Source organism: Podarcis raffonei, chromosome 3 (genome assembly GCF_027172205.1).
Source record: "Podarcis raffonei isolate rPodRaf1 chromosome 3, rPodRaf1.pri, whole genome shotgun sequence".
Classification (NCBI taxonomy): domain Eukaryota; kingdom Metazoa; phylum Chordata; class Lepidosauria; order Squamata; family Lacertidae; genus Podarcis; species Podarcis raffonei.
In genome coordinates this window covers 35,042,346-35,057,107 of record NC_070604.1, presented here as the reverse complement: position 1 = coordinate 35,057,107, position 14,762 = coordinate 35,042,346, and the positions used below count along the sequence as shown (strand labels likewise).

The 14,762-nt window shown below is 39.3% G+C and overlaps 1 protein-coding gene across 2 annotated transcripts in view; it reads left to right on the top strand.

Moving 5' to 3' along the window:
• Positions 1 to 14,427, top strand: part of BMP5 (bone morphogenetic protein 5) — a 55,464-nt gene extending 41,037 nt beyond the window's left edge. For both annotated transcript variants that reach the window (XM_053381090.1, XM_053381089.1), the window contains 4 exons: positions 4,735 to 4,932; positions 7,957 to 8,033; positions 8,984 to 9,094; positions 12,677 to 14,427. In XM_053381090.1, coding sequence (XP_053237065.1) covers positions 4,735 to 4,932; positions 7,957 to 8,033; positions 8,984 to 9,094; positions 12,677 to 12,826 — 536 coding nt within the window. In that variant the 3' untranslated portion in view covers positions 12,827 to 14,427. The remainder of the gene's footprint in view (positions 1 to 4,734; positions 4,933 to 7,956; positions 8,034 to 8,983; positions 9,095 to 12,676) is intronic.
• The last annotated feature ends 335 nt before the right edge of the window (positions 14,428 to 14,762 follow it).

Below are 14,762 nucleotides of genomic sequence, written 5' to 3'. Positions count from 1 at the left end.
ACCTTGGCTGTTCAAAAGATCAAGTAAACAGCAGATAGAGAGTCACATAAATTGCCTCTGTGTTCAAAGGGTATTTGGGCTTAGACTAATTTTTAAGAGTATCTCTGTATATCTTGAGGACTTAAGTAAACCTTAGCTTGTGGCATCTTAATAGTCATCTCACTGCTGAAATCTAAAAAGAAACCGACAGGAAACTTAATAATATTAAACATTATTTTAAAGGGAGTTCACTTTGGTTTTGAAGGTTCAACCCCCCCCCCCACTTTTGCTTCTCACACAAAAAACACTTTTGTAAATTCAGAAAATTTAGGTTGTGAGAAGCAAAAGTGTGTGTGTGTGTGGGGGGGGGGGTGATCCTTCAAAACCAAAGTGAACTCCCTTTAAAATAATGTCTCACACATACCTTTATAGTATTCAGGACATATACATCTAATAGATTTCCTGAAATGTCTGCCAGTAAGGTATTAGTCTTTTATAGGTAAAATAAAATTATTGAAAGTCCTTGCAACAAAACAGAGCGCCTCGTCAGAAGGACTCCTAGAAAAAGGAAGGTAAATGTGGAACGCTGTGGTTTGGTCCAGGTTGTAATAATCTGTAAAAGGTTTTCCAGATCCGACTTGCTAAAGACTTTCACATTCAACAATGAATTGCACTATATTATTTCACAATCATTTAAATGAAATTAGAAATTGAACAAATACATATTTTCCTTTCCAGACTCTCCCCCTCCATGAAGCAGCAATTATTTCATATATATTTTTTCATAATATGTGGCCACTCCATTCTGCTCCCGAACTGCTTAACTTTCTCAGTTCTCCTTTTTTCACCTTTGCTGGTTTCTCTGTCACTGGAAACATCTTAAAGCAATTTAAAGTGCTACACCTGAATAAACATGTTGTAAAAGTGTTTATGTATTGAAGTGGGTCAGTTCAAGGTACGGTATTTGGCTGCGACTTCTAATTTCTCTTTTTTACTGCAAAAGGGCTGCCAGGAGGAGGAAGTCTGAGCTGAATTAATACATTTGTTACAGTGGAAGTAGAATGGAAACTGCCTTAACCACAAATCAAACTGCCTCTTTCATTTACGCCAATGATAGAAGTTTTTCTAAGAAATATAGACCCTGGCAGAGAGCCACTGTAAGTTTGCCTTTAAAAGGGAAGCCTATATGCTTATTTGTTTAAGGCTTACTCCTATGACTATTAGTAAGTTCTTTCTCAAGCGAGATTGAGTTTAATGGCATGATACATTTGCAAGGCAGATGCTTCTTTCTCAGAGGATTTTAACCATTTCCCATCTCCTACTTTGCTATAGATCAGAGGGACGTTGCTGCCAACCAGGCTAGCAATTCAGAATTTCTTTTACTATTTTAAGGAATTTTGTACGCTTTCCCCTTGTACAGCTGCATAGCTTCACATGACACTGTCTCGGTTTCTGGCGGAACGAAGGGTTCTGCATAATACGTGGAGACACAAAGGTGTTCGGGCTGCCAAAATAAATTCTGTTAAGAGCTGGGGGCTTATTTGTTCGAAATTCATATGGATGCAGCTTTAGTGACTAGCTCCCCCCCTCTTTTTTTTCATTTTCAACACCTTCCTCCAACACTCCTCCACCCCCGGTTGCCCCGGAGGGTCAGAGTCTATAATCTAGTGTAGTGCTCAGTCCTGACTGAACAAATATTATAGAGAAATATGTACATCCCCCTGGGAGTAAAACTAGAGTCAATCATGTACATATTTCAACCTCTATTATATATTATTCCTTGAAAGACTGAAGCCTCAGCTGTACCTATACTTAAGGCTTTTGGTGAAATTTGAGTAATGCTTTGAAATTATTTATGACTCGAAGTATAAATATGTAGGATGCCTGCCTTTCTCTTTCGTATTGATTTGTGTCGCGTATACAGGATTCCCCATCTGCCGTTCTTGTTTTTTTAAATTAAGAGGCTAGTGGCTTTTAAAAAAAAGTTGACTACTTTGCCATCACAATGTGGGATTCTAATACACACAATATTCTCTTCTAGCGCTACACCGTTTTCAAAATAGGTGAGGCTATTCTATGTATGTCTAGCATATCTGCCTTTCACGTTACATTTCAGTTGATGGAGCCTGATGAAGTGGACAAGGTGTTTGCAATGAAGTGAATAACAACATGTTCCCTTCTCCCTCCTGGCTTATTAAAAGCTTGCTGAGGTGGTACAACCAGGTGGATCCAAGCTGTGGTCAATGTATCCTTGTGGGAGGGAGCGGTGATGCTACCACACCTGAGGAAAAAATAATCAAGCCTGGGCCCATTGGTTTGAGACAATGACCACCCAGTCATGAATGGTCCCTTTTGGGGGAAAGGTTGTGGCTCAACAGTTGCAAATACTTTGGGATGAAACTGATTGCCTTGACCTTTTCCAGTTGAGGTTCAGGCCTGGTTATTGATAGGTCTTTGTCATCTTGGGTGACCTTTATTGGGAGAAGGACAGAGGGAATGCAAGCCCATTATTCTTACTTGATCTCTCAGTAGGTTTTGATACCATTGATCATGGTATCCTCTTGAGCCAGCTCTGTGAGATGGGCATTGGGACTACTGTTTTACAGTGCTTCTGTTTTTTTTTAATAAGATATTTATTAGCTTTTTCACACATTATAAGCACACATATCACAACAAAAAACAAAAACATAAACCATAAACACACACAAAACACAAAAAACACCACATGTATAATTTCAATCCCTTATTTTCATAAAACTTATTTTCCCGACCTCCTCGTACCTCCCCTTACTGCATTCCAATCCCTAATTAATTTTGATCAACAAATCCCTCCCTAATTTCTAATAAATAATTTTAACCTTTCTTTTCATATTGCATAATGGTTACAGCATACAACCTCATATTTTCCAAATCCACAACGTCTTAGCATTCAACAATTTTACAATGTTTCTTAAGATAGTCTTTAAACTTCTTCCAATCTTCTTCCGCCGTCTCTTTTCCCTGGTCTCAGATTCTGCCAGTCATCTCTGCCAGTCCCATATAGTCTATAACTTTCATCTGCCATTCTTCCACGGTGGGTAGTTCTTCTGTCTTCCAATACTTTGCGATGAGTATTCTTGCTTCTGTTGTAGCATACATAAAAAATGTCCTGTCCTTCTTTGGCACCAACTGGCCGACCATACCCAGGAGAAAGGCCTCTGGTTTCTTCAGAAAGGTATATTTAAATACCTTTTTTATTTCATTATAAATCTTCTCCCAGAAAGCCTTAATCTTTGGGCACGTCCACCAGAGGTGAAAGAATGTACCTTCATTCTCTTTACATTTCCAACACTTATTGTCAGGCAAGTGGTAAATCTTAGCAAGTTTGACTGGGGTCATGTACCACCTATAAATCATTTTCATAATATTTTCTTTTAAGGCGTTACACACCGTAAACTTTATACCGGTGGTCCACAACCGTTCCCAGTCTTCAAACATAATGTTATGACCAATGTCTTGTGCCCACTTGATCATGGCTGACTTAACTGTTTCATCCTGTGTATTCCATTTCAGCAGCAAGTTATACATTTTTGACAAATTCTTAGTTTTGGACTCTAACAATTCTGTCTCCAGTTTTGATTTTTCCACCTGGAAGCCATTTTTCCTGTCTGACTTGAAGACCTCCATTATTTGATAATAATGAAGCCAGTCACGCACTTTATCTTTTAATTTCTCATAACTCTGCAATTTCCATTTGTCCCCCTCTTGTTCCACAATTTCCCAATATTTCGGCCATTTCAACCCCATATTGAGTTTTTTCACGGCCTTCGCCTACATTGGAGATAACCACCTAGGAGTTTTATTTTCCAACAAATCCTTATATTTGATCCAGACATTATATAATGCTTTCCTGACAATATGATTTTTAAAAGCTTTGTGAGCTTTAACCTTGTCGTACCACAGATATGCATGCCACCCAAAAATGTTATTAAACCCTTCTAAATCCAAGATATCTGTGTTCTCAAGTAGTAGCCATTCCTTCAACCAACAGAAAGCTGCTGATTCATAATAAAGTTTTAAGTCTGGCAGGGCAAATCCCCCCCTTTCTTTTGCATCAGTTAATATCTTAAATTTTATTCTGGGCTTTTTGCCCTGCCAGACAAATTTGGAAATATCTTTTTGCCACTTCTTGAAACAGTCCATCTTGTCCACAATCTGCAATGTTTGAAACAAAAATAACATTCTAGGCTAGAATGTTCTAGGCTAGAATGTTTTACAGTGCTTCTGGTCCTCTCTCTGGGGTCAAATTCAGAGAAAAACATTGGGGAGTATTTCTGTGGGGTGCTGTGAGGTACTGCCGGGAACTATTTCATCCCCGATGCCATTTAACATCTCCATGAAGCCATCCAGGATGGTTTCTGGGAGATTTGAGGAAAAGTGCCATCAGTACACTAATGATACACAACTCTGTTCCTCTGTAACATATATCAGGATAACATCTCTGTAAGCGCTGGACCAGTGCCTGGAGCCAGTGGGAGCTGGATCAGGGCCAACAAACTGACTGTGGTTGCTGGCAAAATGGAGGCACTGTGTGTAGGCAGTCTACTCTAGATAGCTGTTACTCAGTGCTACTTTGAATATAGTAGAATAATAATAATAATAATAATAATAATAATAATAATGTTCCAGAGTTATTATTCTAACATGGCTCCTTCACCTATTGGCTTAGCTTATTCTGTGTTTAGGTAAATATGCTTATGTTGATTTATTTTGCAGGTAGGAGTATCAACGTGAAATCTGCTGGCCTTATAGGACGGCATGGACCTCAGTCAAAACAGCCATTCATGGTTGCTTTCTTCAAAGCAAGCAAAGTCCTTTTTCGATCTGTCCGAGCTGCCAACAACAAAAAGAAAAATCAGAACCGCAACAAATCCAGCACTCCGCAAGATTCCTCAAGAATGCAGAGTGTTGGGGGTAAGACAAAGAATGCATAATATCTAATTGGTTTACTGACCATGATTCATTGCAGCGAAACAGCCGACATTCCCAGGTTTGCACGTAACAGTAAGCCAGGGTTGTGGCTTTACCCACCCAGTACAAGCCAGACGGAGACATATAGACCTCTCAGGCACAAATGATTGTGCAGTCAAACCCATTACTTTAAACCAGGGGTGCATTGCTTCCTATAGAAGCCAGTGGGGTTTAATCACAGAAGTCAATAGAGTTTAACCAGCCTAAATGTTACTCTAATGTTTCTCTTCTCTCCCTCATACAATGCAATGAGTTTCCCCAACTTCCATGGTGTTGTTCTGTTACCAATATTGCAGCCATGTTTTTTAAATGAACAGAAGTAGCTCTTTCACTGAGTCAAATATTCGTTCAAAAGCTGTATTTTAACAGTGTAGATTTCATTCTAAATACAGACTTCCATGGAGAAACAAAAGCCTAACTTGTTCTGTTTATTGATGTGGGACATGCTTAATAGTGCAATTCTATACATGTCTAGTCAGATATGCGGTACTTACTCATAGGTAAATGTGCACATGACTGCAGCCCAGATGTGTAATAACTTAATTAAACATGCAATAATCCTTGGTATATAGACAAACTCAATCCCATCTCAAATATTTGCTGCCCGCCAATGGATACATTTAGGAGTTTTTATATCCGATTTCCTTGTTCTCCCTTCAAAGTATTTTTCTACTAAACCTAATTCCAGTTCCTAAATTATTTGGGTATAAAGTTTATTCAGCCACAATATCCCATGATTTTGATTCCTAGCAGAATAAGCACATGGACCTTGAATCCCTAGTCAGTGAAATTAGATCTTTGGCACCAGATTCTGTATAGTAATGTCACCCTAGCCACTTACCATGCAATGTAATATTACTAACATGCAGAAATGTAAGGAAGGAATATGGATTTAATTTAGGGAATTTTTTTGCATTCTAAATAAGTGTGCGATCAAATTCTCCCCTGTCTTCCCCCTATGATTGGATATTGAATGCCTAGTTTCACATCAAGTGTGCTGAGGCTTTTTTCACATCTGGGCAGCAGTCATCTGTTATGAAAATGCTAAAAACAATTTTAACACTGTGGAGAAAGCTGAAATGATACTTTTACATATATTAGAGGGGTTTGGGTTTTGTTTGGTTTTTTTGAATAAAAATTCACACAGAGCTCATGGGGAGATGGGGACTTCCAAAAAGCTGGTGAGTACATTTTTGTGTTTCTGGTCTAACCCCCCCCCCCCCAAAGCAGCCAGCAAATAGAGCACATTTTTCTCTCTCTCCATCCTGTGTGCAAGATTAATAGACAGGTCGATTCTGGAAAAACTCTTGAGCAGAAATCAAGGAAGGGAAGCCCCTCAAAGTAGACAGAATTACTCTTATAATGGTAGAAATGCTGTAATTATGAATTAAGATGCCAAAACAGAATCAGTAACCAAGTAGATGTTAACATGGTTGGACACTGAGTGGGCACAAAATATGCATTGACATTCTTAGAAAATCAGTTCATGAGGTAGTCTTTCCTTGATCTGTCAGTCTTATTATAAAAAGTAAGCTAGAGACTTATAACACTCTTTTGACTATGAACATTCTGGAAAACTGAAATCAGTAGAAGTGGAAGGTATGTAACATTTTATACCCATTTCTCTTAACGGTCAAAGTTATTAACTCATTGTAAATATGGGGAAATTGCAGCAATATTAGCACTACAGGTATGGTGCAGGACACACAGCCAGAAGGGTTTGATAATATTTTCACTGTATTAAATGCCAATAGACTCAACTATATAAATAGCCAGGGAGGCTTGTCAACAAAGATACATGATGTTGATGAGGAGCCTATAGTTCTTTCTATTATATTGCCGTTTGCATCATGAAAACTACCCTATGTCTGTGTGCCTTGATCACAATGAAACTTTTTGCAGGTTGATGAAAATCCATCATGCTGCTTGCTTTTTGGCAAGGAGAGATAATTAGCTACTGTTTTTTAAAATAAAACAGGCATGCAATTACAATTATATTATTATCATAATGTTATGTACTGAGTTGAAAAGGATCCAAACTGCAGCAGTCTGATTGGTCCTAGAACAATAGGATCCAAAATGCAGCAGTCTGATTGGTCCTAGAACAATGCAGCAGTATGATTGGTCGGTAGGAGCCACCCAATCCAGCTCCAGATAGAAGTGAATCCACAACCTGATTGGCCTACAGGAGAAGTCTGTAATTAGCTAATCACGTGCAGCCCATTGTGTAAATAATATATATAAAGCAGATACTTTGAGGGGACTTCCATTCCTCCTCACCACTATGAGCTGAATAAAGAGCATGAAATCACTTTGCGACTCTGAGTATATTTCACATATCATAGCTGGTTATGGCAGCAGTCAGTGCCTTGCCAGACAGCAAGGTACTGCCCATCAGGCAGGGCCTCTGACTGGCCCATTTGAAGCTGGCATTCTGGCGGGAAGTCCTGCCCTGAGATCCTGCCAACTGGGGGAATTCCCAAATGGCTGGCAAACACGCACAAGCTAATTGCTGGGATGGCAGCAGAGAGTGAGGGGCCGCAACTGCCACCCACCCATAACTGACATACTTTAGTGGCAGGTTTATTTAGTTGCTATTATACTCCCATCCAATGATCCCTTTACAACTGAGCCTCTTGCCTGCCCCGGGTTTTGAGGGAAAATGAGGCTGTAATCTTACATCTACTTACCTGGGAGGAAGCTCCCTTGAACTCAGTGAGATGTACTTCTGAGTAGACATGTATGGGAGTCTGCTGTTAATATAATTCTTTTAAAGCTCCTCTGCTAGTATTACGGTAGTCAGTAATAGCAGTAGTCAGCATGACATGCAATTGCCTGAAACACTTCATATATCAAAAGCAGGTTTCCTGCTATTTACTCATATCAAGATGTTTGTAATATCTAAGGAGGAAATAATGAATGCTTTGAACCATAGAAGTATTTATACGTTTTATTTCCTTTCTGCAGATTATAACACAAGTGAGCAGAAACAAGCCTGTAAAAAACATGAACTGTACGTGAGCTTCAGAGACCTAGGCTGGCAGGTAGGAGCAATGATCAATCCTATTTTAGACAGCAAAAAAGAATAATAATGGCAACTGGTGCTTAGGATTCAGGAGGAGGGATGTTAAACATGAATCTTTGCAACAAATCTAGAAATTCAGTCTATAACTCATTCCGTAGTAATTATGCTGGTTTTGGTGAGCTGCTAAAGGAAGGTATCTGATCAATTTTCAGGTAATCTAGTTATCCCAGATTAATAAATATTGTTTCATGGAAAATTGATATGCCAACAATTTAGAGACAGGAAAGTAGTGTTGGACCTCACTCTGTCAGCAGTGTCCCTTGTTTATCTCTAATAGTTTCAAAGCAAGGGTCAGTAGCTGCCAGTGGGGTTCTGCTGCTCTGCTAGCTTTCCAACACCAGTGTGGTATTGCTGGACCAAGCTGTCTGCTACCTTGCCCCCCCTTTCAGGAATTGACAGCAATGGGCAGCTAGAAGAGCAGAAGATCACCAGTGCAATGCTTTGCAGCAACGGTGGAATATTTGTAAAGTTCACACATATTAATCCACTGACATCTACCCAGGACCTTGAAGAGCCGGGACCATTACTGTATACCAGGGATGTCCAACAGGTTGATTGCAATCTACCGGTCAATTGCGGGTCATCCTTGGTCGATCACGTGATCCTAATCGATCCCCCCCGTAACAACTTTGGGTCTTCCTCTCCCCAAAAAGCTCAACAGCTTTGGTCATTGCAATGGGTAGATCACTGCCTTTTTTTTTTTTTTGTGGGAGTAGATCGCAGTCTCTTGGGAGTTGGATATCCCTGCTGTATACATTTCTGGGTGGAATTCAATATTCATTTTTGTTTGATTCCCCCCCCCCCCTCATTTGGCACCTCAACTTCCTTAAAGTATCTCTCTTACCTGCAAACTACAGATCATTTTAGATTGGAAGTACTGAGTTTGTACTTTGTTTGTTTGTTGCCTAGGATTGGATTATAGCTCCAGAGGGTTACGCTGCCTTTTATTGTGATGGAGAATGCTCCTTTCCTCTCAATGCACACATGAATGCAACAAATCATGCCATAGTGCAGACTCTGGTACGTATGCCTCCCTAAATGTAATGAGTGCCATTCAGGAAAAGAGGTGGAATTATGTCTGAATTGAACCAATGGAATGTAAATACATTATCTCATAGATATCAGCTGCTTGCATCAGTCTTTCTCCGGAGACAATGGAAGTGTGTGCCTTCAGGGGTAAAGTCAAACTGTTGGAACTTGCAGTGCCTGCTGTGGCTGTAGATGCCAATCAAGATCTGCTTATTACTTGTAACTGCAAGACCCCCTTCTCAGCCTCACTGATGCTGTCTAAAGGAAAGGAAAGCAAAACATTTGGCATTGGATACCAGCGGGGCTTTGCTTAAGTGTACTTAAGTGTAAGAATATTATTTGAGAGAAAGCATCTCTCTCTCACACACACACAGAGGTTTTCTGGGCTTGCCCTTTCTTTATGTCTTCCCCTGCTTCAGCAGTTTTCAATACAAAGGCAAGAAATATCCAGAAACCTCTCTACTTAACATTATATTCCAAGCAGATTAATATTTAAAACAAACCACATAATCACATTTCTGTAAGAAACCCCTGAAGCACTGTTATACAGTAACATTCCCATTATATTTTAAAATTTTGACTCGGTCATTCATTTTCAGGACCAAAAAACATGTACCTGCATTCCCCCCCCCCCAACTGCAGAGCTGATGACACTTTTAGTGGGTGGATCTATTTAGAACTAGAGAAAAGGGATCAAAGGGAAAAGATTACTCTCTTCCACAGCACCTTGTTCCAGCACAACCCAGCTTGCTTTTAAACTTGCAAGAAAAAAGTGTCCCGAGATCTGATCATTAATATCTTGCCTCACCTGCTGTTTGTCCCTCCAGCTGTCATCTTCCAATTTATATGTACAGTGGTACCTCGGGTTAAGAACTTAATTTGTTCCGGAGGTCCGTTCTTAACCTGAAACTGTTCTTAACCTGAAGCACCACTTTAGCTAATAGGGCCTCCTGCTCCCCTGCACCGCCACTGCACGATTTCTGTTCTCATCCTGAAGCAAAGTTCTTAACCTGAGGTAATATTTCTGGGTTAGTGGAGTCTGTAACCTGAAGCGTATGTAACCCAAGGTACCACTGTACATGCAAAAGTCTGGCATGTTCTACTTCAAATTATGAATGTTAGAATTCAGTGTAGGGTGCAGTTTGGGGACCTAACTGCTCATGCATGCAACTTGTAATAAAGTCCTTCCCACTGTGATCACATTACTCCAATAAGGGTCAGCCTTTTGTTTTCGGCAATTAGTCCTTGGGATTCCTACATGGCAGACTGGCTTATTGTAGCAAGTGTTTTCTAGCATACTTACTGCATGGGAGTTGGGCTCCAAGACTGTAGCAAACAGACACCTTTATGTTGACGATGCCAATAAGTATCTTTCCTCTATTAGGACACTTGCTGTGAAACAATCAAAAAAAGGGCCTTGTGATAATAAGCATTTCCAATTTTAAAAATATTTAAAGACATTTACTGTTCATTTCCCTGGACTTCACCTAAGTGAAGGTTTCAACCAGGCTGTTTCCAATGAGGTTTGTAGCTTTCCAAGAAAAGTTTTATTAACCACACTTTGAAAAAAACAGCAACCAGCAGCTTAGCTTTCTCAGACACTACAGCTGAATCAGGCTGTACATGGTTAATGCATGCCTTTGGGTTGTATTTGGCTTATTTGAACTTGGAAATTCCTGAGTCGAGTGTGTGTGTGTGTACACACACACACACACACACAAAATTATGTGAAATTTGAGGCATTAAAGTAATTTCTTTCTAACCTTATGCCAGCAGTGGCTATTAGATGTGAGCACCTAGTAAGACGATTGCAGAATGTGCAAAATCTAGAAATATTCTTTATTTAGGTTAGAAACAGAGAAATAATTTCAAGGCAAAGGGGTTACAATCAGGCATTACAAGCTGGGAAAATTCACATTCCTAAGTGCATTCATTAACTTTGGCAGTATTACTGCTGACCACTATTCTTATTAATCTGTTCCATCTTCAAATGAGAAAGAGGCAAGAAATGATAAAATGAAAATTGTGCTTCCCCTTGCCTCCAAAAGTGAGAAGCCCGTGATATTTCCACAGTCCCTACAAAATTAAACTAGACACACACATTCCCAAAAGTTTCATTTTATTTATTAAACAACCTTAGGAAATGCATGTGCATTTTATTTCTACTAAACACTCGTGTGTGTGTGTTTAAAGGATTTATGATTGTTCGAAAAGATCTCTCCCTGGTAAACGATCTCTTCATGGTAACAGTTATATAAAAGCTGTTTCCCGATTGCCTGTTCTGTGTTCTCTGGCAAAGACTACAGACTTATATCACTGCTGGGCAGATGGCTATAACAGATTTTAACAGTCTTAGCAAACAAACGAAACTTATTACTGCTGAAGTTTTTATCCTGGCTTTAATACTCTTTTGTCCTTCCTATTACAACTCCCTTTTCTACGGCCTCCTTGCTTCCCAACTCACCCAACATGTGCAGAATATTATTCCTAACTTGCTTTCAAGTACAAAAGACCCTGTATTTTCCCTCAGTCTCCAATGTTTCCACTACCTTTCCCATTCATTTCAGGAAGCTGTTCAGCATTGCCTTCCATATGGTTATCCAAGCCCATTTCATGGAATGGCCTCCTCTAGTCTCTCCCCTGCTCCTTCCAAAAAGCAATCACATATGCTGTGGTTTCACCCCACCCTTGCCAGCGCTACTGGAGCACCGTAACATACTTACATTGGCCGGAATCCTGAACTTGCTCCTGCTGCCTGGCAGAACCTTTGAGTTGAGCTCCATTCACTGGTGCCCGCTGTGGCTGAAGGAGAAATCAGTGGAATTTAAGTACAGCCATTGCCAACTTGTTGCATTAACTGCAATGGAATCTAAGTTCAACTAACTTAGTCTAGCCCTAACCCAAATCCAATGAAGTTGTTCCATTAGCACAAGGAGCTCCACTTGCACAGTAGGACTTCCAATCCCCTTTTCTCCACACCTAGCCCCAGAGCAGATTGTCATGGGGAGAAGAGAGGGATGGGTTTTTCTGTAGTGCAAATCCATGACCAACTGGGAAACCTTTATGGGATACAATCCAATGTACCTACTGTATGTCAACGCAAGCAGAAAGTATGGATATAACTCTACAGTCGTATCTTGGATCTCAAATGCTTTGGCTCACGAACAAATCGGCTCCCAAACAACCGAAACCTGGAAGTGATTGTTCCAGTTTTCGAGTGCTTTTTTTTTTTAACCCAAACATCCGACGAGGCTTCCGATTGGCTTCCTGCGGCCAATCGGAAGCCGCTCTTTGGTTTCCAAATGTTTTGGAAGTGAGACGGACTTCCAGAATGGATTCCATTCGACTTTCAAGGTACGACTGTACAAGTAAAGCCTTAGTTTGACTACGGCTGGATCTAGACACATCAAAAAAACCGTTCAGTTAAATGCATTGTAAACTTCATATGGGGAAATCCCACTGGCGAAAAAGGGACTCCACAGCGCCATCTGGTGTCACAGTGTTATAACCCATATAATGCACTTTATCTTTATGAATGTAGCTGAGTCCTACTTGTCTCTCTGCCTTTTCCAGGTCCATTTGATGTTCCCTGATCATGTCCCTAAGCCTTGCTGTGCCCCAACGAAACTGAATGCAATCTCTGTGCTCTATTTTGATGACAGTTCAAATGTTATTTTGAAAAAGTACAGAAACATGGTGGTGCGATCATGTGGTTGCCACTAGAATCGGTTTGTAAAAAAGAAGATTCTCAATAATATCTTTTTTCCTTAATTATAGTAAAGGTGATAGAATGCCTTTTTTAAGGAAACGAGGACCTTAAACAACTTATTCCAGTTTATGCCATTTTTCATTCATGTACAGTATTATGTACATAGTAGCATTAATTTATTTAAAGGTATATAGTTTCTTTTGTATGAATGATATTGCAAACGCTTTATTATATTAGTATGTACTAGAATATTGAAGGCAGATTTTCAGCTAATCATGCTGAGATTTATTTCATTTTTTAAAAAAGCCTTTGTATAGTTCTCTCTCTTTAACTCAGAAACCCCAGAACTCCCGTGACTGTTTTATATTGTTAAAGGAAATTGAATACATTTGGCTACATTGTGCCAATGAAAACTCTGGCGGGCTATTTATTTAGAAAAGGCACTGAGGAAAGGCTGAAAAAGAGAGAGAGAGAAAATGCTTAGCTAAAAACAGTTCTCCTTTTAGAAGTTCTACTCCATTAGATAAAGAAAAACGCTGAACCGTGTTTAAATAAATAAATGGCAGTTTAAATGCAGGGGCTGAAAGATTGCACATAATTGTCAAAGCTATTTTCTTTAGCAGAAGGAGTGTAACCATAGGAGCTATGTTACCTCTATTTGCTTGTGGGGTTGCAAATTTTTCTGAAGTCATTAAGCTTTTGGGGGTTGCTTGTTGCCTGGGTCCATAGCTTTTGAAGTTACGGGAGCAGGGCAGGGTGGAATGTAGAACAACCTTCTTACCTCAAGTAAATACTATTGGTCTATTAAACTATAACGCAACTGCGATGGATTTGTTTGTGTTTATCGACCAAAACAAAACACATGAGCCAGTGAGTGAGTTAATGAAATGGAGAATAAGCAGAGAATAACCCCCCTGCCCCAAATGCCCTCAAACCAGTCCTCAAAGAGCATTATTTAAGTTAAGAAGAATGCTCATTTACTTATTTCTTGGATTACTTAATCTCACCTTCAAGCATTATTTAATAGGATTTGTGTCTGTGACGGGGAAGTGAGGGTGCCCACTGTTGCAGAAAAATGTGGTCAGCTGTATGGCGTTTCAGAAAAATTACTTTATCTCACTTACAAATAACATTTATTCCTGTTTTTAAAATATCTTTCAAAAATCTGTTGAAATACTAAACAATTACTTCTGTTAGATTTCTTTTTGACACCCCCCCCATTCCAGCTGCTTTTAACTATGTTTTTAATTTACCACAAAGCCTTACTTAGTTAAACTGCAGTTCATGTACTGTAATGCATTTTAATATAGGTATCTTTTATGACTTGCTGTTTTGAAGAGAAATCATGAAGGTTAAAATTAATCTGAGAAGCATTTAAAAAGGAAATGGATTTGCCTGTGATTTAGATAGATTAAAGGTTGTGGTTATTTGGAACTGAATTTATTTTAAATAAAGTTTGAAAAGTGTATTTTGGGTACATTAAGTAATATATTTTTGAATAAAGGTGTACCATTTTGAGTGTATGAAATTGAAGATTATATTATTCTTTGAAATGTTCTGTTGAAATACAAGTCTATATTTTAAGATCTAATAAATCTGAAACCTTTGTTTGCTCTGCAATGACTTTTTTCTTTCTTGGCTATATTATATGGAAAACTTGCTGAACAAGAATAACCCATTATTATCCAGAGTTGGCTCCTTCTGGCCAGCAAAGGAGCTTCCATTCATGGAAGGAGAGTTCCACTTACGGAATGCATCCTTCTGAGTGTAGAACAGAATTTTTGGATTGACTCCATAGTTACTTAAGTTTTCAAACTGAGTACATCTGCTCAGGAAGACTATAAACAACACATTGACAGAAGTGCAAACGTTACAAAGCATCAAGGTTCTGCAGTTCCAACCCACCACTGCAATTGCATCATCAGTGAAAAGATATTGTAAACAAGGAAA